We start from the raw sequence: 27,665 nt of genomic DNA on the forward strand, positions 1-27,665 counted from the left end.
TACCCAAGTTTTTTCTTTTTTGTATTGCAGAGGAAGCACACGTTTATTTACACAGTATACCAATAAATTGTTTGCTGCGATGAATGACAGTGTATGATAACAATATATCTATGCGAATCTATTTTACGGTTTCCTGTATTTCGAAATACTCTGAGCAACAAAGCGTTTTAAATAATGCTATATCTCGGACTATAGTTCAAAGAAAATTACGTCTCGATGATCGGAACCTTTTCTATATTATCGGTTCTCGTTCGTTTAATAAATAATTCTGTCGCTTGAGTGTAGTAGCTTGATAAACTGACTAGTATCTGTTTCGTACAGAATCACGGTGTTTCACACTTGAAATTGAATTGATGTAAAATCTTAAAACGATATTTCAACAATTGTTAAGTAAATATTCCATTTGCAATTATTTAGGAAACTAACTTTTCATCGCTCTTTCAACATCTATAATTTCGTCTGCTTTTTAAATAATATCGTGTTCGTACAAAGTTTAGTTTGCTCGATTTCAATTTGTTTTTTTTTTTTTTTTTAGTAGCAACTTCTTTTAAATTACCGCGATTCTAATCTATGACAGGGCAGGCGAAAAAGTTTCAAAAAAAAAAAAAAGAAAAAAAAGGTAAGAAAAAGAAGAAAAAACGGAAGAATCTTTATAAATACGTATGCTACATGCTTAATAAAAAGAATAAGATAGGACAAAAGTTGTCGAGAATGAAAGAGGGAGGATAAAGGAAATGCTTAGGGTAGTAGAGAAGAAAGAAGGAGATAGAATAGAATAGACAGAGAGAAACGACTTACTATTAAAGCGTGTTCAAATCGTTCCACGGCAACAACGACAGAAAATGCATTCGAGGAAGCTCACTACGCGCTGATAAAAGAACAAAAGATAAAAAGGAAAAGTGAAAAGCGTATCCACCAGCGTTCGCGAATTTTTCTTCAACTTCTCACTATTCGTATTTTGACTAGTTCTCCTCGCCCCTGTCGTAAAATCGTTCGTTTTGTTTTTACGTACGTACAAAATGCAAAAGAAAAAAGAAAAATGACTCGCGCCCTTCGAAGGGCAGAATATTCTTGCTCTAAATACTAATTTATAATTCTCTTCATGCCCGTTTATTAATAGCTTTTCATTTATAAATAATTTTATTTATCTTATCACGGGCATTATATTTTTCGTATCATGGCGATTTTGAATAATTTCATCTTGATTGAAATTTGTTTGATTTTATCGATAGAAAAATATTCGTTGATTCGTTTGTTCCATGTTCTTTAGAGATGGTAAAGGATCGATTAAGCGAAACGACCGCGAATCATGAAGTTTGGCTGAAGCTAGAGGCTCAATGTTCCACCACCTTTGTATTAGATTACGTTGCGCTTTTTTTTTTTAAATTTATTTTTGCTTAATCCCTTCTCGACCATAATTAAATAGGCGCGTATACTGATCGTCTGTTACCTGGCACCTGCAAGGTGGCGGAAGTTACTGTCGAACCTAAGCTATTCGTTGCAGTGCACGCGTAAGTGCCAGCGTCCTCTGAAAAGAAAAGAAGAGATTTCTTTTATTAGAAGAATTGATGTACAATTTTCTAAAATATATGTAAATCATCCTATTATTAATATCTCGTAACATAATCAACGTTTCACAATATTTTCCCATTCGAATTTTATTTATTGTATTAATCAATTATCAACGAAATTAAAAGTCCAATGTAAGGGAAGAATTTGCTTAATTACAAAGGCAAAACTAAACGTCCAATAAGAAAAAATTCTAGAAAACTTCGGTTTTTACTACTGTTACAGTTTCACAGGGCTATTACACACGATTTTACTGTAACGCAACATAAAAACGTAATTTTAATTATGATATTAATTGCATACCAGGAAAAGCTCGCACTATGGTCAAACGGCAAACGCCATTACGATAATGAATCTCGTAACACGATGAATTCTCGACGATCCTGCCATCCTTAGACCAGAGGATGTTCGGTTGTGGTTCAGCCTGAACGATGCACTCGAATCTCGCTGTTTGTCCGCTCACCACCGCGATATCTCTCAATGGCTAAAATTTTCATCACATAAATCGATCGGCTCTCGAACAATAAGAAAACGGTTTGTTTAAATGTTTGTTCGTATAGAGTGTCTTGTTTAAGTTACCGTGATGAATAGAGGCGCCTTTTTCGGTAGTATTTCTAGATAAGGCTGAATCACTTCTTTGCTCGAGGCCACCCCATTAGTAGTTGGCCATGGTGATCCTAGAATAATCAGCCAGATTTAATTAGAGTAATTTAAACACATTTAATCTATAGCTTGGTATGGTGGAAAAAGTATATTGATGATATTTTTAAATTTAAGCGATGGTAGAAGCCAAAAATTGTGTATCAAACGGAAGCGGATTGAAAGAAAGAAGAGGCAGAAATTTTTCGTACGTATAATATTTGCAATGGGAATGCAAGAAGCTGCGGAAGAAATCAAATTGGAGAAGGTACGCGTATACAGCAGAAAATGATAGGAAAGCATATCAAACAAACATAAAATTTGTTTAAAGCGAGAGAACACAGTGAACAAGAAGATTGAATAAACTTCGAATTTTTCAGAAACGAGGAAACAGCATGGAGCAAACATGAAAACAATATTGGATTGAAGCAATTCGAAAAAACGTTGCGCTCCATTAACATACCAAATGAGGGTGAATGCATAAATGTTCGACTCTCTCTTTTTTCCAGCAAATGCAAATCGAAGAATAACGACACAGATGGATAATGAAATAATGTAAATGTTGAGCTATATGTGAGCCACAGATTTTACGGAAATTTATTGTATTAATAACATTTAACAATGTTTCTTTGCGCTTAAAATATACTGAAACCTACTTCGTTCCCAATATTCGTTATTTAGTTACGAATAATTTCATTGTAATTTACGAGAAATTTCTTTATCCATATAAAACTGACTTTCTTACAACTGTGTCGCTATTCTGCCAAAAGTCAACAACGTAAATCGTATTTGCGCCAAATAAATTCCATCGGGCACGAAGCTCTCGAATTGGTGTTCTTCTGAAACTTACGCCAAGCGTCATGAACTACACTCTGTGCCAAACCACGTCAAGTGCAAAATACGGCAAACCCGAAAATACAAATACGTGCGGAGGCAATGTAAAAAATTGCAGGTACACAAACGACCAAGAAACAAAAGTATCCAAAGCTGAGGGACTGCGGATGCTAAACAAATGCGATGATAATAGCTCGTTATCGATACAATCGTCGCAGAAGCAGGCGAATACCTGCTGAGTCGACATTGCTGGGTGGTCCTGTAGCGCTACTGTATCTGGGGGAGAGACTTGGTAAGCTTGGGCTCAGGGAAATCGGACTGGGCGTCGTGTGATCCCATCTGGATGGCGATGGCGAACAAGGTATAACGAGACTAGGTGGCGCCATCGTGCTTCCTCCCTCTTGATGCCTCTTTCTCGCGTTTCTGATGTCCTCCGCCTCCGAGAACTCGCTCTCCGACGTTGGCTCCCATTTCACCGTCTTCGACGTGCCAAATTTGCCAGCTGGTTTGCTCTGTCGCGTCGAAGACGCCGTAGAACTGCTTCTCTTCGCGAAACCGTTCTCTTTCCTTGTAGTGAACTCGTGAACGATGGGTACCTCGATGTCGCTGGCTCGTCGTTGGCCTTGGATCGTTCTGTTAGTACTGCTGACTGTTCTTTTGCCTTCCCCAGGAAGCACGATTCCGAACTCGTAGCCAAAGTCGTACTTGAAGTATATCAGCCCGGTGTCTGGGTCGATTTGCTTCGTTCCTGTGTTTTTTTGCGATTTTTGTTGGTTGAAGATATTTCTTTGCGATGGTTTTGTTTGGATATTTTTATAAGTGGCGGTATTATCGATGTTCGATCAAGTTAAATAGAAGCTGCTTTGCAATAATTTTTCTGCCTCTCGAAGATCTTTTCTTTGAGACAGACGAGTATTCGCTGGGATTTCTTTACTACGATACTATGATAGTTGATTTTTTTAACTGTTTCGGAGGTTATAAAATTATATCTCTGAATAGAAACGATGTTTTTGAACTTTCTGTGCAATCAAGTAACTGTCTCGTGACAGCAGAATATTTCTCGACTTTGCATTCGTAATGGAATGGGGTTATGAACTATACTATATAACTATACTATACAAATGTACAGTTATATATATACTATATAACTGTATTAGGTCGAAACTTGTAATAATTTTTAAGCAAATGGTTACGTGATTTTTAAATATAAGATACAGTACTTAATTGTTTATATATTTCAATAGTAGAAGATCCTATCTTCAATGCAATGCAATATAAACTGTATATTATGTCATAGAATTAAACTGCAATAAAATCTGAAGTTCTAATAATTTCTAAGCAAACGCTTGTTTAGCTTCAAAGTATAAAATATAGCAATTAACCATACACGCATTTCAATGATAAAATATAATTATGTCATAGAATTAAACTGCAATAAAATCTGAAGTTCTAATAATTTTTAAGCAAACGCTTGTTCAGTTTCAAAATATAAAATATAGCAATTAACCATACTGCAATAAAATCTGAAGTTCTAATAATTTCTAAGCAAACGCTTGTTTAGCTTCAAAGTATAAAATATAACGATTAACATGTATTTCAATGACAAAAGATACTATTTTCAATGGAATTAGCCATAAAATGTGCATCTACTATTTATACTATATCGTATAATTGAATTACTATAGAGTCTAAATTACCATGTTCCGAGTGTCGTGATTCCTCTCTGTAAGTTCTGGGCTCGTCGCCATCGCTGGCTCGGCTATCGATCGGATGCTTGAGGATCGGCTTGCCTTGCTTCAGATCCGACTGGATGTCGCTGACGAATTTCTCGGTTTTCGATTTGAAGCTGCTGGTCATGTCGCTCATGTGACGCGACGCGACGTCTGCGGATGTTTCAGATTTTTTTGTGTTACGGGACAACACAGCTCGCCAGCGAAATATTTCTTTACTTTGCTTTACTTTCAGCAAGCGCGCAGAGGAAGATAGACAGTTAGAGTGTAGAGAAGATGATAACCGCGAATTATTTATCAGAATGAAAAGATGGCGAAGATAAGAATTTGAATAGTCGCGATTCTCGAATAAATAGAGAAAGGTGATTAATCTTCAATTGGTATCGTCGGATTATAGGTAAACACGATAATTTTGCTTGGATTAATTTATCCTACTTAATCCTCATTTGTATCCTAGCTTTCGTACGATCTCTAGCTTTCCTATTCAATTTCGCTGTAAATCTTACAAAATAGACTCTTTTTGCAAAATAAATAATTTCGTATATCTAAACTATTTCAATATTTCGAGCTATGAATGAACGAAACATAGAAAATATTTCTCCAATAAACTTAACAGGTTGATAGCTTTTATCGCGTAAGATATAAAGCACAAAACAATACACCAAAAGTACACGAGCAGCTTTTCTTTTCAATCTAAACTATCGTCGATACCAATAATCCAAAAATCCAAATTGAGGGTTAATAGAATTTGCTTCGCTGCATCCCTACTTAATAAATGATGTTTGCTAAATTGTCATTCCCTTTCTGAATGTTACAACACCTTAATGTCGCGTCAACTGCAAGGTTATTAGCGACAAGAATCCCCAAACTTGATAAATACCACAATACAGATATATATACATATAAATATACATATACTACAATACATATACTAGACACGTGCTCTGATTAAATCATAGTAACTCGTCAGATACATCCATAACGATTAACATTATTCTATGAATTTTCATCAAGCATAAATCCTCTTAGAAAATGTTTTATCTACTTCCTTAGTCCTCCCAACGATATAGGCCACATATAACATTTCCATGAATCTTCACCTATTCCCAAAACGAACCCCTGCCAAACGTTAAACGCCCAAAGCAACCCCCTGCCGGCAAGCATACGCAAGAACAGAGACATCAACGTGATTCTTACGATTGGCTGCCTTCTTCATGTCGCTCCTCGAGATAAAACCAAACTCAGGTGGTGATCCAGGCTTCAGCACATCCTCCTGCCTGGAGCTAACTTCCTTCTGAATTTTCATCTGTGAGTCGATCCTCCTCGTTCCACTATCGTCCCTTAGCTGGGTCATCGACGTTTGTCTCTTGATCACGGGTGGCCCAGTGTCAAATTCCAACGGCGAAACCACGTGTTCGTGTCTAACCGGAGCACTCGATGACCTTGGCGCCTTCATCATAGGCGGTTGAACCTTCCTGTACCGTGGTTCCTCCGTGTCACTGTCCGCTGGAGCCCATTTAGGTTTGATCCTCGTATCGATATCGCTCTCGTAATCTGATTCTCTAAATTGACCTTGAACAAACTTCTTTGGAGTCGGTACTTTAAACGTCGACTTGTATCGTTGATCGGACGTCGTGTCGAAGCTTCTGAAGTCAGCCGATGGTTTCTGGTCGCCAAATTTGATCACTCGACTAGTCTGCTCCACCGTAACGATTCTTCTGCTGTTTTCAGTGGATTCGTCCATTCTGACTGTTTTCTTGGTTTCCGTGCCGATCGCGTTGTGGAAAGGCATACCAGATCGAGCTTCGTAGTAAGTTGGTTGAGGCGGTGCATAGGCGATTTCTGGCGGAGAACCAGGAAGGAGAACCGTCTTCTGCTTGGTCGGAGTGGTTGTTGCGATTCTCTCCTCCTTTCTCTCGAGCTCCTTCTTCGAGATCTCCTCGATCAGCGGCGTTCGAGGCTCCCTGGGTTTGCCTATCGGTAGAAAATAGTTCCCGGGTGACCTCGATCGAGAGACGTCGACGTGGTGAAGAAAGCGGACAGAAGGGTCGCGCGTCGTGACGACGTCGGTTTCACGCGTCGTTGAATCGTTCTCGTTCGTTTAAACGAGTTCTCGATGGATCATCGAGCTTCCTCTATTCGATGGCTTTATCCGATGTTGATTGATTCTTTTGTTTTCTTTTTTTTTTTTTTTTTGGTTTGTTTTTGAATGAACGATTGTGTGAAATCGCGAAAGCGAAGACACGTGCAGTGAAACGAAGTTTCAGTGTTTTGAAACGAGGGTGAAACCAGCGTGAAGAAACAACGAAGAATAGAACAAAGGCGATGGAGACGAAGTAGAAGAAGATGAAGTTGGTTAGCCACGAAGATAGATGGAGAAAGATTCGGAGAAAAAGCGGGTAAACACAAGTACGTACTTCGAGTGGCCGAGAAGAAAAGAGAGAAGCAAGCGAAGCAGGAAGAGAGGAGAACTTATCTTGCGAGGTAAACAACGAGAAGGGAAGAAAGCTTGCCAGGAGGACTACTTGTTGTAAGCTGGAAAAAAGTCGTAAAAGAGTGAGAGACCCATCGACACCGGCCAGTCGATTTTGTTCTACTGGCGCTGTTGGAAAGCAATTCTTATTTTCACAATGACATTTCCCTTAACCAATATTTCTACAATGTGACAATACAATGTATATCAAGCTGCATCTACGTGATATAATAAAACAGTATCATAATAAAATAAATCCTTCTGCAAGTTTTTGGTACGTTTAGATCCTGTTACCAAACTGTATCTTTCGCTATCATTTCAAGAAACAATTATCGTAGTACACCTTTTATTAGTTCCCTTTGTTTCAAGTTTTCCAAAGACCATCATCATCGATGCTTTATAATTTTTTATGTCTCTCATTTGGTAAATGTACAGACGAATTAGACGAACATAACGAAAGGGAAATTACGGATTAGATTTATCTTTGACAAACTGAAAATATGACCTTAAGAACTCGGAAAAAATGAATTGAAAAAACGGGACGAAGATCCTTTGAATGATATTATGAGATACAAGAAACGACTTTGATCTTTGCACTAATGGAATCTCATATTAAAGTCATATTAAATATATATGTCGGAGATGTAGGGACAACGGACCTTTCTTTTGGAATTTTGGGAAATTCTCAATACTTTGGTCTAAACTATTCATTATAGCTGTACTTAAATAATAGAACTTAGAAGTAAAAGTTGTGATACGATTTGATTACGTTTGCCCGAGATTTGTGACAGTGGGCTTGGGCTCGAGGTGACACGACTGGTCGCTGAACGTAGCCACGGTCACGGGATGAACGTTTTTACTTAACAGTAGAAGTACCAATATCGAGGGACACACGCTGTATTAACAAACAAGCTCCGGGGCAGGAGCTGTGACGACTCTACGCGGGTCTGTCTAGTAACGACGCCTGGAACTTTGTTGATAACCCCGATCAATACGCAATTGACAAGTGTGGTTGTTTCAGTCTTCTTTTCTTATGATCACCTTGGAGAGTTTACACACAACGTCTGGTCGATCAGTTAGGAAGATACCGTGCGTCACAGCTAAGGTCATTTTGAGATTCAAAAGATATTCAATTGTACAAAGAGTTATCCCGTTGACGGTGGATTCGTTTGAGCCTAAGAACATTGTCTTTACTGTAAGGGGGTATTCTGATCTAGAGGCATGAATTTCGGGCGATTTTTGAAGCTCTGTACGAGCGAAACAAAAAATATTTTTGCTATCCTTCTTTTTAGCATTTGTTTATTGATATTTCGAGATTACGTAAAAAATTCACTGAAAAAAACTCAATATTTAAAAAGCTATGAGCCGGCAAAGTGGGTGCTGCCAAAAAAATGGGGTGTCGTGGCGTGCATGATATCAACTCTTCTGGTCATCCGAAACAAAAAATGCGAACAGATTCTTAATTAGTATGGATGCCGCTATCGTCTGAATCTTGGAAAAGTCAATACAACATTTTTTCACAAAATGACGGCCGTTTGAAAAAAAATTTCTTATTCCGCACGTTTTTTTTTTTTGACAATTCCGAACGTTTAAAAAATAGTAATATTAAAGATTTTGAGCTGAGCATGGTCCGGACGATAGAGGAGTATATAAGGAATATTCAGACCAAATTTAAAATAAATCGGTTCATTAGAACTTGAGATATCGTGCACACCAACTCGAAAAAAGTACTTTCGAGAGAAACGCGTTTAAAGTTTTGAGACGTAGGTACTCGGGTAGCGTCTACCGTTTATTGCACATTGGTCCCGGTCGGACCGGAGCGTCACAAAAATGGCTGTAACTCATAAAATAATTGAAATTTTGAAAAATCCTTTTAAGGGCATATTCTTGAATGTCTAAACTTTGGAAATATGAAAAAAAAATTTCGATTTTTTCAAATTTCTAGACTAGAATACTCCCTTAAGAGTGACTAATAAACACGTTAAATTGTTAAACCTTGTTAAATCAACACTTGTACACATAATTGTAAATATAAACCTCATTGAACAACTACGATGGCTTGTCTTAATGAAGATACGCAACGCGCCCCTAAAACTACCGCCAACCCGACAAACCCGACATATATATATTGAATAGGTCATTATTAATTAAAATTTAAGATAATCGAGTTATGTCATCAAACTACCCTCTATGATGTAGACGCAGCCTTATATTGTATTCATCAGAAGAAACTATTAACGATAATACTATGTACAATTTCTAATAGGCTCGTGTAACGAGCTTTGAATAATATCATAATAGGAAGTTGTCGTTTACATTAGAATTTATAGATACCTGGACCAGCGAGACTTGGTTTTACGGGTCTGAAAGTCTGGTCGTCGCTTTCGTAACCCCGCGGTTTCCATAGGGGTGGTATTCTGCCATCGTAGTCGCTCTCGTAGTCGCTTTCGCGAAATTCGCTCTTCACGAATTTCGAAGGACTCGGAGAGGGTGGCAGGATCTTCTTTGCTGTTTCCAGCTTCTTCTGCGACTGATCCGTGGTGTAAATTGTTTCCTGGAAAAAATTACAGTCGTTTTCGTACGATTATATCAAACACGCAAAAAAAAAAAAAAAGAAAGAAAGACAATACTTAGCTAATGCTGACAAGAACGACAAAAACATACAATTAGTCCTCAATAAGTAACATATTGCATCTTATCCATTATTCCTTAATTTTCATCTTTGTGTGCTATCTTACTTGATGTATGCTCCAATATATGACACGTGGTACGTACTTGTATCACAATTGAATGATTTTAGGCGTACTAACTCTGTTATATGGAACACCAAATATTTGACACCATTTTGTACAACAAAAATTAATTCGAAGGCATTCGAAACTTGGAAGATTCACTCTGATGTTATATAAAATATAGAAAACGTGTTTAAAGTTACTTTATGATTGGAAAACTTATTAGCAGCTTTTCACGTCACAATTTCACTCAGAGTTTTATATTTCATATATTTTTAATCTGATTTTATAATCTGATTTAACAAATCTTTTAACATTTCGCTCTAATATATTTTTTGGTTTAATAATAATCAAATGTAACAATCTACCAAGATATTTACCAATTGAGGACTACAAAGCAACAAACTGTATGTTCAACTCTCAGACGATAAGTATAAACCTATAACAAACTGGTTAAAAACGCATCGCAATTAACACACAATTGTTATCTCAACACAAAAGCTAAGAGAAGACATTTGTTAAAAAGACATGATCGATTCATTCGATTAAACAAAGAAAAATTTCTTCGATCCAAGCAATTCCGCGCTGTTCATCCTGCTCTCTATACACATCAAGCTACTGAAAGCACACTTCTCGAACCTTCGTAGAACTGAATCTCGACGGGGACGCGGAGGACGCGTAGCTCTTTTCAACGAACGAGCTACGTTGTTGAACGCTGGCTGGCTGAGTTGTCGGCTGCTTCGAAGGAGCAGGTGACACGAACGATTCCTTTTTCTGTTGCTGCTGTCGGCTATCGTAACTTTTGCTCTCGAAATATTCCGATCGACTTTCCTGATACGAAGTGCGCGACTCCGTGTGAGAGGTCATGGACGACGAAGATTCGTGCTTTCCGAAGCTTTTCTGCATCGATTGAATCGAACTTCTCTGCTGGAACGGCTCGTCGGTATCTGCCATGTATCCACTTTCCTGTTGGAACGTCTTCACTTTGAATTTCGGAGATTCCGGCTTCTTACCAGGTGGACTTTTCGGCGTTGGACTCTTCACGGCTGGTTGAACATAGATAGGAGGAGAGCCAGGCTTCAATTCGATCTGTGGTGGAGGCTGAACCACTTGATATTTCTGTTGTTGCTGTTTCATCTCTTTCTCTTGTTTTTTAAAGGTCGTAGTCTTCTTACAAACTTTCTCTTGCTGTTCTTTGGTGATCACGGGTCTAGGTGGACCCACAGTTGCAGGGGGAACCTCGAATTTAGATGGAGGAAGTGGCTCAGGCTCGGTCGACCTTGGCCTAATCGGCTGCTTAGGCACTGGTGGCTGAACTCTTCGATAACGTGGCTCTTCGCTGTCGCTCTCGTATGGCCTCCACTTTGCTTTCATCAAACTATCCATGTCCGATTCGTAGTCACTTTCTTGAGTAAAGCTGCTTTTGATAAATTTTGTTGGAGTCGGCGGAGGTGGCACTTTTGGCGTCTTTATCGTAGATGGAGGAGAAGGTTTAAATGGAAACGGTTCTAGGATCTCTACAGGTGTTTGCGTCTTGGCCGGGATAGGAGGAGGAGTCATTCTAACGTCTTTAGGAGGCAACGCAGGTGGATCCTCCTTTTTTGGAGCGGGAGGGAAGGTTCTGATTCCTCCAGGTGGAATTTTAGCTGGCTGATGCTCCAACGACACCTCCAAGGACTTCTCTATCTTCTCGATCTTTTTCTCTTTGACCGTTGGTGCCGGAATATATCCGATTTCCGGAGGAGGACCCGGTTCCAGAATAATCTGATCCGTAGCTGGAGGAGTTGGTGTCAACTGATACGGTTGGGCCACTGGTATTTTCGGCGGTCCGACACTTCTGACGAGACTTGGAGCCTTCAGATCGTCAGATCCTGTCCATTTCTTTGAATATGTCTCTTCCATCTTCTCCGATTTCTCTGACTTTTTCGTATCGAATTCACTACTGTATTTTTCGTACGACGATTTCTCTTCCATTTTATTCACCACATGATCCACTTTGATGGTTTCAGCGTTATAAATGATTGGTTGAATTTTAGGTGGAGACGGAGCTCTTTTCGACATCTTCTCCATCGATTCCTGTTTCGAGCTCCACGAACGCCTCTCTGTAGTGCTGGACGACTCCATACTAGTCTTTCTAATTCCACCGTCAATCTCTTCCACTTCCCTCTTAACCTCTCTTTGCGTACTCTTGAAATCCTCGCTAGGAGTCTGCCACTCCTGTTTAAACTTCGCCTCTTCCTGAGGGGGCCAAGACTTTCTCGTAGAATCAGCATACTTCTTCGCCCAAGATTTCTCCATAGCCAATCCATCTGCCGAAGGTTTAGGCGAAGTGGACCTAAGAATCTCCTGGTGACTCGATGCAGCTGACTGACACCTGTATTCTGACAAATCCGTAGACACGTGTGACCTAGTTTCCACATCAGACGACGATGACCAAGGCCTAGTTGGAGACGTTGCTCTGAACGAAGACACGTAATCCTTCTTCTCGTGAATTTCCTTTCTGACGCACGGTTCCTCGATTACCTCTTTCTTCTCGAGCTCAAACGGCGGAGGTGGCATAGAAAAGGTTGGCGCCACTTTCGGAGCTTCGCTAATCTTTGGAGAAGGTGTAGGGAAAATCTTCACACCGCCGATAGGCGCATCTATAGGAGACAGGGTTTTGTCGAAGGATTCTTGCAGCTGTTTAGCCTTGATGGACACGTCAGGGCGTTTTTTTTTTAATTCTTCGGGCTTCGGCATGTAACCAATCTCTGGAGGAGGCTCTGGTACCAATTTAAAACCCTCCATCAATATTTCAGAGCTTTCTGACTTGCTCTCCATTTTAGTTTCCATTTTGCTTTCCATCTTTGACATAGTTACAGATCCTTGAAGAGAAGATCCCGAGGACATTGTTTCTTCCACGACTGTCTTCTTGGTCTCTACCGGTGGTTTATAGGGTTCGTATGGGAAATCGAACAGCTTGTTGTCCACTCCACGAGAAGCTGTACTACCCTGTTCTAATTTAGTGAATATCTCGTGGACCGCTTTCTTCGTAGTTTGCAGTTCCGCAGGCTTTGGTTCTGGTTTCTTCACTTCTTGGAAAGTAGTAGATCTTTCGTAATTTTTTGTTAATTTTCCAACCTTGACTTCGTGACCATCAGCGTCGTCGACTAATTTTATCATCTCTTTCGGACCTTTCGGAGTTGCCTCTGTTTCCTTCGTCATGGACTCGAAGAAACTCAACGCGTCTTTCTTGGCTATCGTCGAAGTTTCGATGTTCTCGTTTTCGATTTTCGTTTTCTCCTCGACCACTGTAGTTTTTGGCTCGAAGCCCTTCTTGTCTACTTCTTCGCGAATTACTTCTTTTATTACCGTTTTCTCTTCCTTCTTCGGTTCTACCGAGACGCTTGGTGTCTTGTGCTCTAGCTTCATGTGGAACTTTTGTTCGGATTTCGATTGACTTTGATGAGATTCGACAGTGGATGAAAACATTTCTGAACGACTCATACTGGATCCTGGTTCCTCGATCTTTTCTACCGTTCTGGTCGTCTCGGCCATTGACGCCGATGATACTATGGGAGTTGTCTTTAATGGTGGAATTGGTTGAATTTTCGTCGTTGTCACTTGTTCGCTTGTCGATTGTTTGCTAGAGGGAACCTCGCTCTTCTTTTCGTCGGACTAAATACGAATATACGACTTTATGCTTTGTTTTCTTTGAAGAATTTTTTAATTTAGTATTGTAAGTCTTGTGGATGTTGTTATACTGGATTTTGTTAGTTTGCATCTTTAATATATCGAAGTCGATCCAAAATATATTGGACGATGTACAAAATTGGTTTGGGCGTTTAACCGATAAAGTATGAAAGCCTAATTTGCAAATGTTTTAGTGGAAAATTTCAATGTTAGGATAACTTTGATCCAAACATTTTTTATTAGAAGATTTTAATGAATTATTTTATGATATAAGTTTGATCTTATGTTAAAAGAAGTCGAAATTAAAATATCGAAATTAATGTTGTTATTGTTAAAGTTGATCTATGTGATTAATGATCGTAGAAAGAAATAATTACCTGTATAACTTTCTTGTCTTGCACGTTCTCATAGATGACAGTTTTATGGACCTCTACCATGGTGTCTGGTGTTGGCTCGAACACAGCAAAATCGGCTATACTTTGAGCTTCTCCACCGGCATTTGTTGCTCGAACCATGTATTTTCCAGCGTGCTCTTTTTCAGCTGAAATACATTTTATTATACTTACAATGAATGTCATGAAGAGCAACTTGAAAATAATACTTTTATAAATTGTTTATTAATTAAGTGAATGTTCAACACCCTGTACCTTTATCGATGAGTAGCATGTAACAATTTCCTTGCTGCTTGATCCTCAATTGCGGTGGACGTTCTTTGATAGGAACATCGTCCTTGAACCAAGTAACTGTAGGTTCTGGTGTTCCCGTGATTTCTACTTCCATATTCACACGGTCTCCGCGTTTCACAACCTGAGCTTGCAATCTTCTGCCAAACACCGGTGGGAATATTGTTTCTGAAATTCATTGGAGCCGTGTGAAATTTCATTAAAAATAGGCTCTAAGAATGAAATTAAATTGAAAGAAATAGAAATTAGGAATTAGAGATTAACCGCAAAATTTGTATCAGGCCACTAAACTGTAGGAAACTTCCTGTTATCCTAAATTCTCTGTTTCAATTTTCGAAACTAATAAAAAGAAAGATGTTGATACATAGAATTTTTTTTAATTAATAAATAAGATTTCTCTCAATTCTCAAAGATTAACCGCGAAATTTGTATTAAACCATTCAATCGTAGGAAACTTGCTGTTATTCCAAATTCTCTGTTTTAATTTTCGAAATTAATAAAAAGAAAGATGTTGATACATAGAATTCTTTTTAATTAATAAATAAGATTTCTCTCAATTCTCAATGATTAACCGCGAAATTTGTATCAGGCCACTCAATCGTAGGAAACTTGCTATTATCCTAAAGTCTCTGTTTCAATTTTCGAAATTAATAAAAAGAAAGACGTTGATACATAGAATTTTTTTTAATCGATAAATAAGATTTCTCTCAATTATCACGTACTTTTCACAACAAGATCGGCAGTGCTACTAGCAGAACCGACTTCGTTGCTCGCCGTGCAAGTGTATCGTCCCGCGTCCTTAACATTTACGTTCTTCAGTTCCAAACGAACGTGATTATGCGCGTACGTGATCGTCATTCCGTCCTTCGTTTTCAATTCCTGTCCATTCTTCGACCAGCTGATAAATGGCTGGGGGAACCCTGTACAAGATTTACGAAACAATTACAAAAGGTAAACGAACGATGAAATAAAATTAATTTATCGCTAGTCGGTGCTGTGAAATACAATTTTGGCAGGAGAACAATCAGATTTTCTACATAATATAAAATATATTAAGAAGCGTAATAATCTCAAGTTTCGACGAGAAGAAAATATTCTGCGTGCCAAAGTAAAGTGTCAAACGTTTTGTTGCACTTCATTCCTATGATATATCATTTTATGATCGCAAATTTTAATCAGTTTCGTTAAAGACACACTAATAACTACACGTTACGATGAAAGAGAAGCATTCTGCTTGGCAAAATCAATCGATAAATATTTTATTGTGCTTCAAACACAGAATAATAATATTCTGTAAATTAATATCTTGAGAGATGATATTTATCTTACCATCGATGATTCCTTCGAGGATAATATCAGTACCCTGATCCACGATCATCCCCGTGATTGGCGAAACGAATCTCGGAGCTGTACATTTTCTGCTTGGCTTGGACATTTGTGCAGATTTGACGTCTCGTTTGATTCCTTCCTCGTCTTGGGAAACCACTACGGTTTTCTCTTGACGAATCTCGCCTGGTTGGTCTTGAATAATCTTTTCGTGTTCTTCTACTTTGTAGCACTGTGAAAAAAAAAAAAAAAAGAAGATCCAATACGATTAATTCCTTTTGTCAAAAAGATTCACGCCTTACTATTTTTATTTTATCGTATCCCAAATTCTGTCTTTTACACGCACATAGTCGAATAATATCCACATACAGAAATTAATAATGAGAAGAATAGGGCTATTTCTTCATTTCTCTTTATTTTTACCGTCGTCTATCTTTCATTTCTAAATTTTATATAAAGAAAATTCCATTAATCTACGTTAGCTAAGAAAAATTAATTAATTCGTCGTTCCACTTGTCTTAATATTTTCCATTTCACATATCCAAGAATTCCCTGCTTTTAAAACAATGACAGATTATGATTATTTACATTATACACATACGTTTATCGTATCATTTTGATTTCGTATTGAGTTTGAATTTGCTTTGCCCTCGTGTGAACTAGAAATTTCATTTTCAATTAGGAAATCTTCTGACTGATTAAAAAAAAATCTACCAACATGTTGAGTCTGTTCGTACTTCTCTCACTATCACATCCACGTAATCTCGAAATCATTCACGAGCTTCGGTTTACATTCTTCAACTAGTCTAAAGTATCGATTAAACCGTAGAATTAACAAACCTGCACAACAGGAGGTGCCCCATTCTCCGAGGACGACTGTTCTGTACTATGAATGGTAGTCTTCACGCTAACGCTGCTGGGTTCCTGTCCAGATTTTGTCAAGGTCGAGGACGTCGTCGATGAGATGTACTCTTTCTTCGTGGTCGTGTGTGTGGTGGAAGATTCCGTGATCGTCTGTGACATCTTGGTCAATACTTGACTCTCGTTTCCACCCTCGGTCTTCTCCGAAGAGAAGTGTTTGTCGCTGCTGCTTGCTGCATGCATTTCGTCGGCGGGCAATCTTTCGACTAATTCGAGTACTCTTTTCTCTGCAACCGCCCCCTCAGTCTTCTTCGCCTCCTCCCCTATCCAGCCACCTAATGAGGATGATTAATTTAGATATCAATAGATCGTCGTGTGCTTCTTTTTCTTTTTTTGGCACTCGGTTAAGACTTGCACGGTACGTCAGGTCTTTGTAATCCGGAAAAGGAAACCGGGGGCTGGTGAATGAGGATGGAATTTTGTAGTAAGTTCGTTATATCGCTCGCATTACGACGAGATACGTACGACGAGAAAAATAGAATATACGTCATACTTCGTCATACGATTAATTCGTGGCAAATTGATATTGAATGGCTTAGAATTTTTATAAAATTAATAAATGCATTATTGACTTTTCTAGCAGGTTTTCTTTTCTACTGGATCAACGTACGAAATACTTGAAATTATGTAAAAATATGAAGAAATCTCTTCTCCTTTATATTTTTGTATTTACTGTTGTATTCTTCCATGATTAAGCACTATAATACTAAACTGTTTTTGTAAAAGCTAGATCAAGGCACGAAATACTTGTAATGATGTAAAAATATGAAGAAATCTCTTCTTTTTTTTGTATTTACTGTTGTATTCTTCCATGATTAAGCAGTATAATAAGAAACTGTTTTTGTAACAGCTAGATCAAGACATGAAATACTTGTAATGATGTAAACACATGAAGAAATCTCTTCTCGTTTATATCTTTGTATTTACTGTTGTGTTCTTCCATGATTAAGCAGTGTAATAATAAACTATTTCTGTAAAAGCTAGATCAAGGCACGAAATACTTGTAATTATGTAAAAATATGAAGAAATCTCTTCTTTTTTTGTATTTACTGTCGTATTCTTCCATGATTAAGCAGTGTAATAAGAAACTGTTTTTGTAACAGCTAGATCAAGGCACGAAATACTTGTAATTATGTAAAAATATGAAGAAGTCTCTTCTTTTTTTGTATTTACTGTTGTATTCTTCCATGATTAAGCGGTATAATAATAAACTGTTTCTGTAAAAGCTGTTGAATTTCAGGCCCACTGTATATAGTAACACTGATATTATTCAGCAAGGAGAAGTTGCATCACGTGTTACAAAATCACGCAATTCGTGGCAGAAATATTTAAGGTGACAAAGCTTAAGCTTATTGCAACTTTGTTTGCTAAGTTGACTTGGAAAGTGATATTATTATCCGTGATATACAACAATTGTCAAATAACTATTATACGTACATTATTTTATATTGATATTATAATTATCATTATGATATAACTATAAATACGAGCAAATGTAAATGTGTTTGTAAAAAAGTAACGCATAATATATTTGTAAATGAGTCTATTACCATTGGCAATTTTAATTTCGATTGAACAAGGAAAAATACCTTCCGTTCTTAAAAGAAATATGACTTTGAACTCCTACATTGTCGTTGTATAGGAAATCAGGTGAAAATAATTTAGGCACAAAGTGAACACAAAGCATGAAGAAGTTTGAGATATAAGGCAAGTGTCACTGAAAGATGCCCCGAATTTCATTCACATTCTCTCATCACACTAAACTCCGGATAACTTGGCATCGAAGGAAGGCACGCATACCAAATATAATTTCATTCGACAAAATGGAGCACACCTTTAATAAAAATAAATCGTACGCAAAATACTCGTAGTAGGTAAACAAACACAAAATTCGCGACAAATAGTCTATTCTACTAAATCCTCCGAATTTTATAGCGAAAAGGAATAATCTAAACTACGAAATAATAATTTTATATAATTCAAAAAAAAATCTACCATTTTTCTAAACCGTTCAATCTCGTTGTCTTATCGAACTATTATACTTTGACGATCGACTCGCATCGATCTATCCTTCGCGAACTCTTCGAACTCTTCAACAGTCAAAAATATGATATTAATTTGTGAAATATTAATTAGCTTCTATAATAAATAAATCAATAAATACCGAACAAACATTGAATTTCTATAGACTTTGCAACGTTGTTTCCTCCTGCTAGAGCATCGCCAGACGGTACACATTCTCGGAAATTCGTATTTTTATAAATATAATTTACAAAATAGCACTTAGGCAGAAAAATACTTTATCTGTAAAACATTACAAAGGATAAGTGTTTCGTATGTTTCTTCGTATTACGCGTATACTGTGCATTTTTGTATCTTGAAATTTCTCGTAGGTGCATGAGATTCCGCAGACTATTGGTCAGAAATCAAGAGTTTGATCGTCGATCAACATCGATCTGTTCCCTTGAATCACGAATGTATTAATAGCTGGCCAGTTAAATCGATGCCACGCTAGGATCGGATCATCGTATCCGCAATTGGAATCCGCGGGAATGGCGTAACCGTTTTGCAGGAATTCCGCGTTTGCTCGACTCTCGAAAACAACCGGAAACGGAACTCGAGGACCACCGATGTCGTTAAACAATGAAAAAGGGAATTAATTTTGCCGCGAGATCGAGACGAACTAAACCGTATTCTACGTTATTTTAGAAATTTCGCACCTTTCTTTGTTTCGAACGACAGAACAGAGGTTTAACTGCTAAATAAACAGGAGGAGCTTCAAGGAATTTTAAACGAATTGTACGTTCCACGAGAGTCACGAAAAATAATAGAACGAAAACTCTTCTTCTCTAACAATTTCTATTAAAAGACGACTGCTTTCGAAACGAATGATTTTTTGGTGATTAATTCTTTGGCTCTGTAACATCGAACTATATTTGTCGTATGGATTATGATTCAAATTTTGGAGAAGCATTAGGTTGTCCGGAAAGTTTCTTTCGTATCATAAGGTGATAATAGACAAACAACAATTTCTGTTTTATATTATTTTATTGAATTAGGTATGATCCATTTCGTGCATAATACAATAAAATAATATAAAACAAAAAAAATGAATAAACATTTCGGACAACCTAATAGATTGAATTTTATAACAGAGTTTAATATAAACTTCAACTCTAGTTTGAATTTTAACTTTCTGGTCTATCAAACTGGGAATTTTACTCGTTGCAAATTGTAAAATTTATCGATATTTGGCATTGTACGCAGTTACACGTTGTAACAGAGAATATTTAGCACTGATTTAAGTAGTTTACTAAAAAATTCTAGTTGTTATACTCAATCGATGGAAGTTTCGTATTAATTATAAACTTCTATGCGTGGTTCAAAATACATGCGATCTTCTGATAAACATTACGTATACGTATACCCATGGTTAAGTGCGTGTAAATTTCTTTAATATGTGACTCATATTCTTAAATTATTTATTAGTTATATGGTCTCCATTTTGAGATCGTAAAAAGAAATTTAGATAAACTTCACAAACATAGATCATCATAAACAAATATACGATATTTTGAAAATATATTTTGATGAAACATATGATTAATTAATACAGATTAAATCGATCGAAAGTCGATAAAAATTCGTTAATTGGTTGAACAGACTCAGTGACGAAACTACAACTACCAAAGGATTCCATTTCATTGTTTCCAATATAACTCGCTCCTCACCTGAAGATCTCATAAACTTCAGGTTTCAAGCTAATCAAAAGAAGTTTGTAGGTTGGCGAGAAACCAAGATACGATACGCTCGAACCGAAAATTCATCCCGACCGACATATCTGGATCGCGAGAATTCGGCCCGAGTCGTCCTGAATTCACTCGCAAATCACGAAACATCCGTTCGGATGTTGGCTCCAGTAAAACCTCACCGCGGCTGTTATTTACAGAGGATCAAGCTCCTCTTTCCTTTCTTTTTCTTTTTTTCTTTCTTCATGGGAAGTTGATTACACGATCTCCGAATTTTATGGTTTGCTGAAAGGCCGTAAAAGTTAACTTTGGACGTTGTATCTTGCTTTCGATGAATTGGAAAGCCCTTCGAACGACTAAGAAAACAGTATGCCCACGATCAACGACGAAAATAGTAACGTTCACCTAGCACCGGGTAAATCGATCATTGGCACGGGATTTATTAAGTCGAGCGTGAGATTTGAAATGATATCGGGAATTACAGTGATCCCTTTTAAAATAGATACAACGGCGAGAAACTGTGTCGTAGCGAATTTCATTTGGAAGTTGTTCTCGGGCTTGCAAATAATTCAGCATAATGGGGACGAATAGAAAAATTTAATGGAGTTTTGGAGATCTATAACGTACTTTTCGTAGGAATTATTTCACTAAGATGGAATTTTACGAAAAAGAAGAAATTGCACGAGATATTGAAAATACGTTGTAAGATATCTTTAGAAGGTAAATTACTGCTTTAACCCTTTGCATTGGGAATTTTATTTCAATTTCATTAGCAGCAGCTGCCAACGCTTTTAAGTGTTTTATTTGAAATTTACTTTAACTAAAAAATAAGACAATTTAAATAAATAAAGGAAGAAAGAAATTCGCTTAAATAGCAGTTTTATTCGTACTATTGTTGTATTTTGTAATTTCTAAGTGTATGATATTTCTTGAAACAATTTCCAGGATGCAATCCTGCTTTTCTTTTGCACGTTTCACAAAAGAAAGGTGGATATGAAAAAATGTCGAGTGGGAGTGGGAGCTCCTGAGATAAAAACTGACGTCGAGTCACACTCGACATACAAGTGCAAATGGTTAATGTAATAAAAAATATTTACGAATACGTGGGCTGGTCTCGTATAATACGAGTTTGAAAAATAACAATATCTGTACAACGTGATCTATCGAAATTTCATTCGAAGGTACGATTTACTGTCAGAAATTTTGATTATGAGCACACAAATTCAGCCATCGTTTCATCATACTGCCATCTGAAGGAAATTTATTTTTATCAAACAGCTGTCTCTTGTGTCACGTTATCCGTAGATACTCGAATCATCGAAAGCACGAAATACGTTAACAACGTGTCAAAACAATGTTCTGCAACCTCTTCTAATCAGGATCAGGATATTTCAATATCTCGCCAACTATAATTTAATTTACAATTTGCTACTATGACATAAAATGAATGTGTCAGATCGTGATGTATGGAATGTCTAATTTTATCAATTTTATAATCTACTCCTTTTTCATCAAATATTTTTATTCTGACAGATAATGTTGTATGAAATATAATTTATATTAAAACTTCCTCTCTTTTAGACGACTAATATTTTAACTTCTGCTCCTATGAACACGTCTTTCTTAGAATTCAATGAATTTCGTTCAATTCGATAAAAATTAAAAACACAAACACGCGTGTCTATACACAAGACAACGATCGAACTGTCGCTTCGCACGTAACAATCCTCGAATAATTTATATCAATTAAATTATATTACTAAAATCTTATTAGAAGACTGCGGAATTTTATGCCTTTGTAATAGGTTCGAGGACGAAAAAATTGACAAAACGATTCGTAAAATACACGTAAATATGAAAATACACGTAATAGGCCAGAGTATGCAACGGTAGATACGTAAAAATATGTAAAATATCGAGAATGGATTAACGATTATAATATTTAGCAAGTGAAACAAGCATCTGATCATGCTTCGTGCTTTAGTTACGCTCTCAAAAATACGAATTTGCATAAATATCTACAGTCTACTTATCACTGGTGTTACCTGCGATATAGGTTTCAGAGTGTCGATCGATTTCGTGTCGATTTATGGGTCAGTCGATGGCGTTTCGTGGTCGAATCGAAGAGAGCGACACTAGGTAGGAGCGAGGCTCCCCGAAGAAGACGCGCTCGAATTCCCTGGGTTAGCGACTCTGGACTAGGCTACGTGCCGGGTATTCGTGCCGACAAAAATAACGTGCTTTCTGCGTGTGTGCACCGGCCGAAAGAGAGAAGGAGCGAGGGAGAGCATCTCCTCTGGCCATCGCGACACACGGAACAAGATTGCGAGAATACGGAAATCGCGGAACTGACCTGTCCTCGGGGATGGACCAACTCGTCCAATTAATAATAGTAAGTTAGTGTCGTTAGTTATCGAACGTTCGAAGGTAAATTGAAATGATCGATGAGCTTTAAGGGGAGATTTAATTTATCGTAGTTGGAATCTTAGAAATGAAACGAAATTTTTGTTATTAGGAATATTTTTCTCCTTATCTTTCTGTGTTTTTTATTTTTTTATTTGTTAATGGAATAGTGGATTTAAGTCTACCGTAATTTTGTATCATTCTATTTGTTTCAGTCCATGATTTTTATTCAGTTTGCAATTTTTATTTCATTTGGTGTCCGATTTTTTAGGGAAACGAATTGTCTTCGAATGGTGAAGAGTGAAAAGTGAAATGTTTGATGGATCGATTTTCTGGAAGATAAAGTGTCGACAGGATCATGAAAAGTGAAAAGCGAGATGTTCTTTTATAATTAGACTTCTTTACTCGTTCTATTGTTTTTTGTTATAAAGTATTGGAAAAAGAATGTTGCTTGCCAATGAGTGTGATAGTTTCCCTATTGTATTTACATTGTTGAAATAGCGTTGAATTTATGATTATGGTTTCTTTATAACCCTGAATCATACTGAATCATAATGATTTATTTTGGAACTTCGATACGTTACGCGTATAATATGAGTAGTTTGCTGGTTACGTTGTTACTAATTCTGTAACGTCGACTGTTTAGATTTCACGTATGTGATCTTAATCTGTAAGTACAGCTTTCTCAATGTTAAGGGTACAATTTCACCTACCGTTTCTCTTAAATGATCAATAAAAAGGGGAAACAAAAATATACGTAGTTGCATGAAACCAACAAAGATCATAACAATCAATTGACATACCAACCACAGCACTAGAAAAGCAACGCACGTATATAGAAGTCTTATTTAACACGTATTACATCACTAATCTGCATACATACAACCAATTTACTATATTTACAGTTGCGTGCAAAAGTTTTCTACCAGACAGATCTTTCACTTTACGCTCTTGTAAAAAATATCTAAACGAATTTGAATTAACACTGGACATGAGAATATGACAAGAGAAAGAAAAATAATTCTAAATAAATACATACTTTTTTAACATTACTCAGAAAAATTCATATACAATATAACTAACTTGAGGCTCTTGTAAAAAATATCTAAACGAATTTGAACTAACACTGGGCGTAAGGATATGACAAGAGAAAGAAAAATAATTCTAAATAAACACATACTTTTTTAACATTACTCAGAAAAATTCATACAATATAACAAACTTGAGGCTCTTGTAAAAAATATCTAAACGAATTTGAACTAACACTGGGCGTAAGGATATAACAAGAGAAAGAAAAATAATTCTAAATAAATACATACTTTTTTAACATTACTCAGAAAAATTCATACAATATAACAAACTTGAGGCTCTTGTAAAAAATATCTAAACGATTTTGTACTAACAGTGGACATAAGAATATTACAAGAGAAAGGAAAATAATTCTAAATAAACACATACTTTTTTAACATTACAGAGAAAAATTCATACAATATAATAAATATTTTTCATATATTTTCTATGTAATAGCATTTAATCTTGCAATTTTATTTAATATTAGTTAGAGTATCGCGTTTGAAATATAAAGTGAAAGATCTATCTGACCGGAAACCATTGCTTACCGCTGTGAAACAAACACTTCTAGAGATCACGTCCACTCTATTATTGACAGTATCACCATAAAACTACTCGTTGAAACTGTTATTCTTCTTTACGTTCGATGATTCACGATTCAAAGAAATTTATCGTTCAATCAAAATTAATAAATACCTGATGTTTTACGGATATTTTCTATAAAATGCGAAACATACGTTAGAAAATGAGTATTGAAGCGAACGATCGACTAGACGAATGTTTCTACGTGGATCGTAATACAGTGTACAGGTGGGCGTAGAAACGTCAGATTTAATTGCGCGGCATGTGCACCGACCTAATATTAGTCGTGACTCAAAGTGACTTTTCGTCGGTGAAAGAAGAGAAAAGAGTTTGTTTAGTCGCCCTGGTTAAAAATAAGACCCCTCCCTTCTATATTACAGCCGAGTTCGGGGTAATGGATCATGGGATATCGCCTGTTCACGAATATCCCCGTCAAAAAGAGTTTACTCGACGCCAAAACGGAAAGCGATATTTATCGTCGGGATGAATGTTGATAAAAGATTCAAATTACGACCAGCTACTATCATTTTTAATAAAAATAGCTAATTTCATCGTGTTTATGGGAAAATATAGGGCAGATTTTAAGGGGGGAAAAAAGAGAGCGGTGGAAAATAAGTGAAAATTCAGGTGTCAAAAATCCATGGAAACCACGAATAAACCATTTTTATGTGAAATTATCGTTATGAAAATTGCTAAAATGAAAGTAAAATAAGTTGGAACAAAAACAGGAAAATTCAAAAGGACGCACAAATAGGAAATTCAATAGAAGCCGATGAAAAAGCAAGCAACCCTTTCCCAGTACAAAATTACAATTACGACGAAAGTAAAACGTACCAGGGGGAGGGTAAACAAATACGAAAATTGAATAAAAAGGAGAAGAAGAAATTAAAAATTCAGTAAAATCAACGAAATTGGATAGAAAAAGATAAACAACCCTCTCTTTGTCTATATAAAAAGCACAATTGTAACAGGACCAAAAATAAAAAAATAGAACATTAGAACAATAGAAAACTTTAGAAATACGCAAATAAGAAATTTATGTAAAAACGATACAAGAGATACAATTTGATAGAAATAACAACACGTCAATAGAAAAATCAAAGATATTCGACCATGATATTTAAACAAATATCTCATAGCGAAGGTCACTGAAAATTGCGCGGGCTCAGCGTTGCAACGAAACAACCAAAACTTCGAGACGCTGGCAAACGGGTGGTCGCGTGATTTTTCTCGCGGAAACCAACGAGAACGAACGGTGTCGAATTTCAGAGAGACCCGTTGCTGTCGCAACATCCCGCTGCTACGTATCATAATCTTTTATCCATTCGTATCGTTCGTTCGTTGCGACATCTCGCTTTTCCGGTGATACTGTTCTTCTATGTGGAAGCTGTGTGTCGGTTACCTGGTGAATGAAGCTGCCATTCGGTTTGCATAGACGCGTATTAATAACTCGTGACACCGTTGTCGGTTTCGACGATATTTTGGCTACGCGCGAACTAATTTACTGTAACGCGGTTGGCAATAAAAATCGCTTCGTTTCCGAGAGATCGACATCGCCTAGAATTAACCGCGAATATTCCACGCTGTTCGACGTTGCGGAATTTCTGTTCGTTTAAAATCGAGCCGCGACGAAAACATACGAGAGACGAATATTTTTATTTTCCAAGACTAAATACGTTAAGAGCAACGATGTAGTAGTTTGTATCCAATGATGAACGAGTTCATTGATGTTCACGCGTAAGAAAGTCATAAACGGTAAGACAAATACGAGTATTTGTCTGGTTGTTACTGTAACGAGTACAGGAAATTATGTGATAAAAGTTTAAGGGAAGGTGCAAGATTATAATTTAGGAAGATAGCGTAGAAAATATTTAGCGCAAATGTGAAATGGTTAAAAATTGTAAAATATAGCAGGTTGCCAAGATTGATAATAATTTGATGGATAAAAAATGAAAAATTATATTCCATTAAAAATTTACTACGTTATGCTGGAAAACATTATGTCGATTTAAAAAATGAAGAAATTAAGCGAGGAATAAAGCGTGCAAGTTATAGATGCGTTCAGCAAACGTTGTGTTATAATATTATAGGTACCAGTAGTATGATATAATAGTAGTTGCGGATAATAAAATGATACACATTCTTTTCTTTTGTTCCTGACAAGGGATACGTTTGCTTAAGAATTGCCAAGGTCAGATTTAATTGCTTACCAATATCTAGACGAGCACTGCAAATCGCCTTGCCAGCAGCGTTCTCCGCCACGCAGGAAATCGTACCAACATGCGTGCTTCCGGTCTCTGGAATCGTCAACACCTGTCGATCACCGCTGACCGACACCAAGAAGTCCTTGCCATGAACAGGACGATCGTTAAATAGCCATTGAATCTGAAAGTCACCATATCAACTCACTTAATTACATTTTATTCCTCGAGATCTATCGATTTGTTGCTTAAAAGTCTCATCCCTTAGAGAAGTTGGATTTATATAATTAGAAGAATAATTGTATATTCGTAACCATAACACGTCTGATGTAGGAAAAATATCGATCTAATTGTATCGATCACAATAAAACCAGCGATTCCATGCAAAAGATTAACGTAAATAAAAGTCCCAACCTTGAGCCAAGTTTAAAAGCTCGTAGAAGAAAAGAACTTTCTCATCGTCCAACAGTAAACGAAGCATCGTTGCAAAGCTATAAACGAGATCGCGTACTCGAGATCGATTGCATCACAAAATTCCGAAATATAAACTACTTTTGCTTGTGGATGTTCAATCCACGAACAACACAGAAAATTCCACGAAATGTTCGGCGTATTCGAACGAACGAACCAGTTTTTACAGTTCCGAGTGCCGATTACGTACAATATCTGATGGATCGTACCAGGAAATTCTATTAATTATACAATCTGTAAGTACACGCGTATAAAATCAATACTAAAATGCTATTTATTACTAGCACGCAAAATTCTTTCGATCATTCTGCATACTGAAATAAAGGCAGCTGCGTAATTCGTATTCTCGTCGATTATACATAGAGCGTTGATCGTAAATCAATAGTTTCACAATATTCAAATCGGAAATAATCCGATGGAAAGTTCACGAACGAAACGATATCGATACCTGATCCGCGAGTGTCACTAAAAATTTCGCGGAGAACCTCGCGGCGCGGCTGCACCCGCGAATTTCTACATCAGGTACATTGTTCCCGTTTAAATATAACCCGGAGGCACGAAATTACTCTTGGTCGGCCACCTCCTGACAGGCTGGCCAACTCTGCGCCC

General features: G+C 37.0%; 1 protein-coding gene across 5 annotated transcripts; it reads right to left on the reverse strand.

Moving 5' to 3' along the window:
* Positions 1–27,659, reverse strand: LOC117242037 (muscle M-line assembly protein unc-89-like). Of its 5 annotated transcripts, none has more exons than XM_033508367.1 (15): positions 27,505–27,659; positions 26,595–26,769; positions 16,499–16,854; positions 15,662–15,890; positions 15,055–15,252; positions 14,297–14,500; positions 14,027–14,190; positions 10,617–13,634; positions 9,580–9,799; positions 5,970–6,746; positions 4,740–4,925; positions 3,275–3,790; positions 2,149–2,246; positions 1,873–2,053; positions 1–1,528 (listed from the first exon to the last, which is right to left on the reverse strand). In XM_033508367.1, exons 3-15 carry the CDS (start codon positions 16,760–16,762, stop codon positions 1,419–1,421), a joined length of 6,165 nt encoding a protein of 2,054 aa, XP_033364258.1. In that variant the 5' UTR covers positions 16,763–16,854; positions 26,595–26,769; positions 27,505–27,659; the 3' UTR covers positions 1–1,418. The 5 variants fall into 5 exon arrangements, with proteins under 5 accessions (XP_033364258.1, XP_033364259.1, XP_033364261.1 ...); XM_033508368.1 differs by lacking the exon at positions 27,505–27,659 and adding an exon at positions 27,372–27,499; XM_033508370.1 differs by lacking the exon at positions 27,505–27,659 and adding an exon at positions 27,000–27,020.
* Positions 27,660–27,665: the final 6 nt, after the last annotated feature.

This window comes from Bombus vosnesenskii, unplaced genomic scaffold (assembly GCF_011952255.1).
Source record: "Bombus vosnesenskii isolate JDL3184/JDL3185 unplaced genomic scaffold, Bvos_JDL3184-5_v1.1 scf7180000016263, whole genome shotgun sequence".
Taxonomy (NCBI): domain Eukaryota; kingdom Metazoa; phylum Arthropoda; class Insecta; order Hymenoptera; family Apidae; genus Bombus; species Bombus vosnesenskii.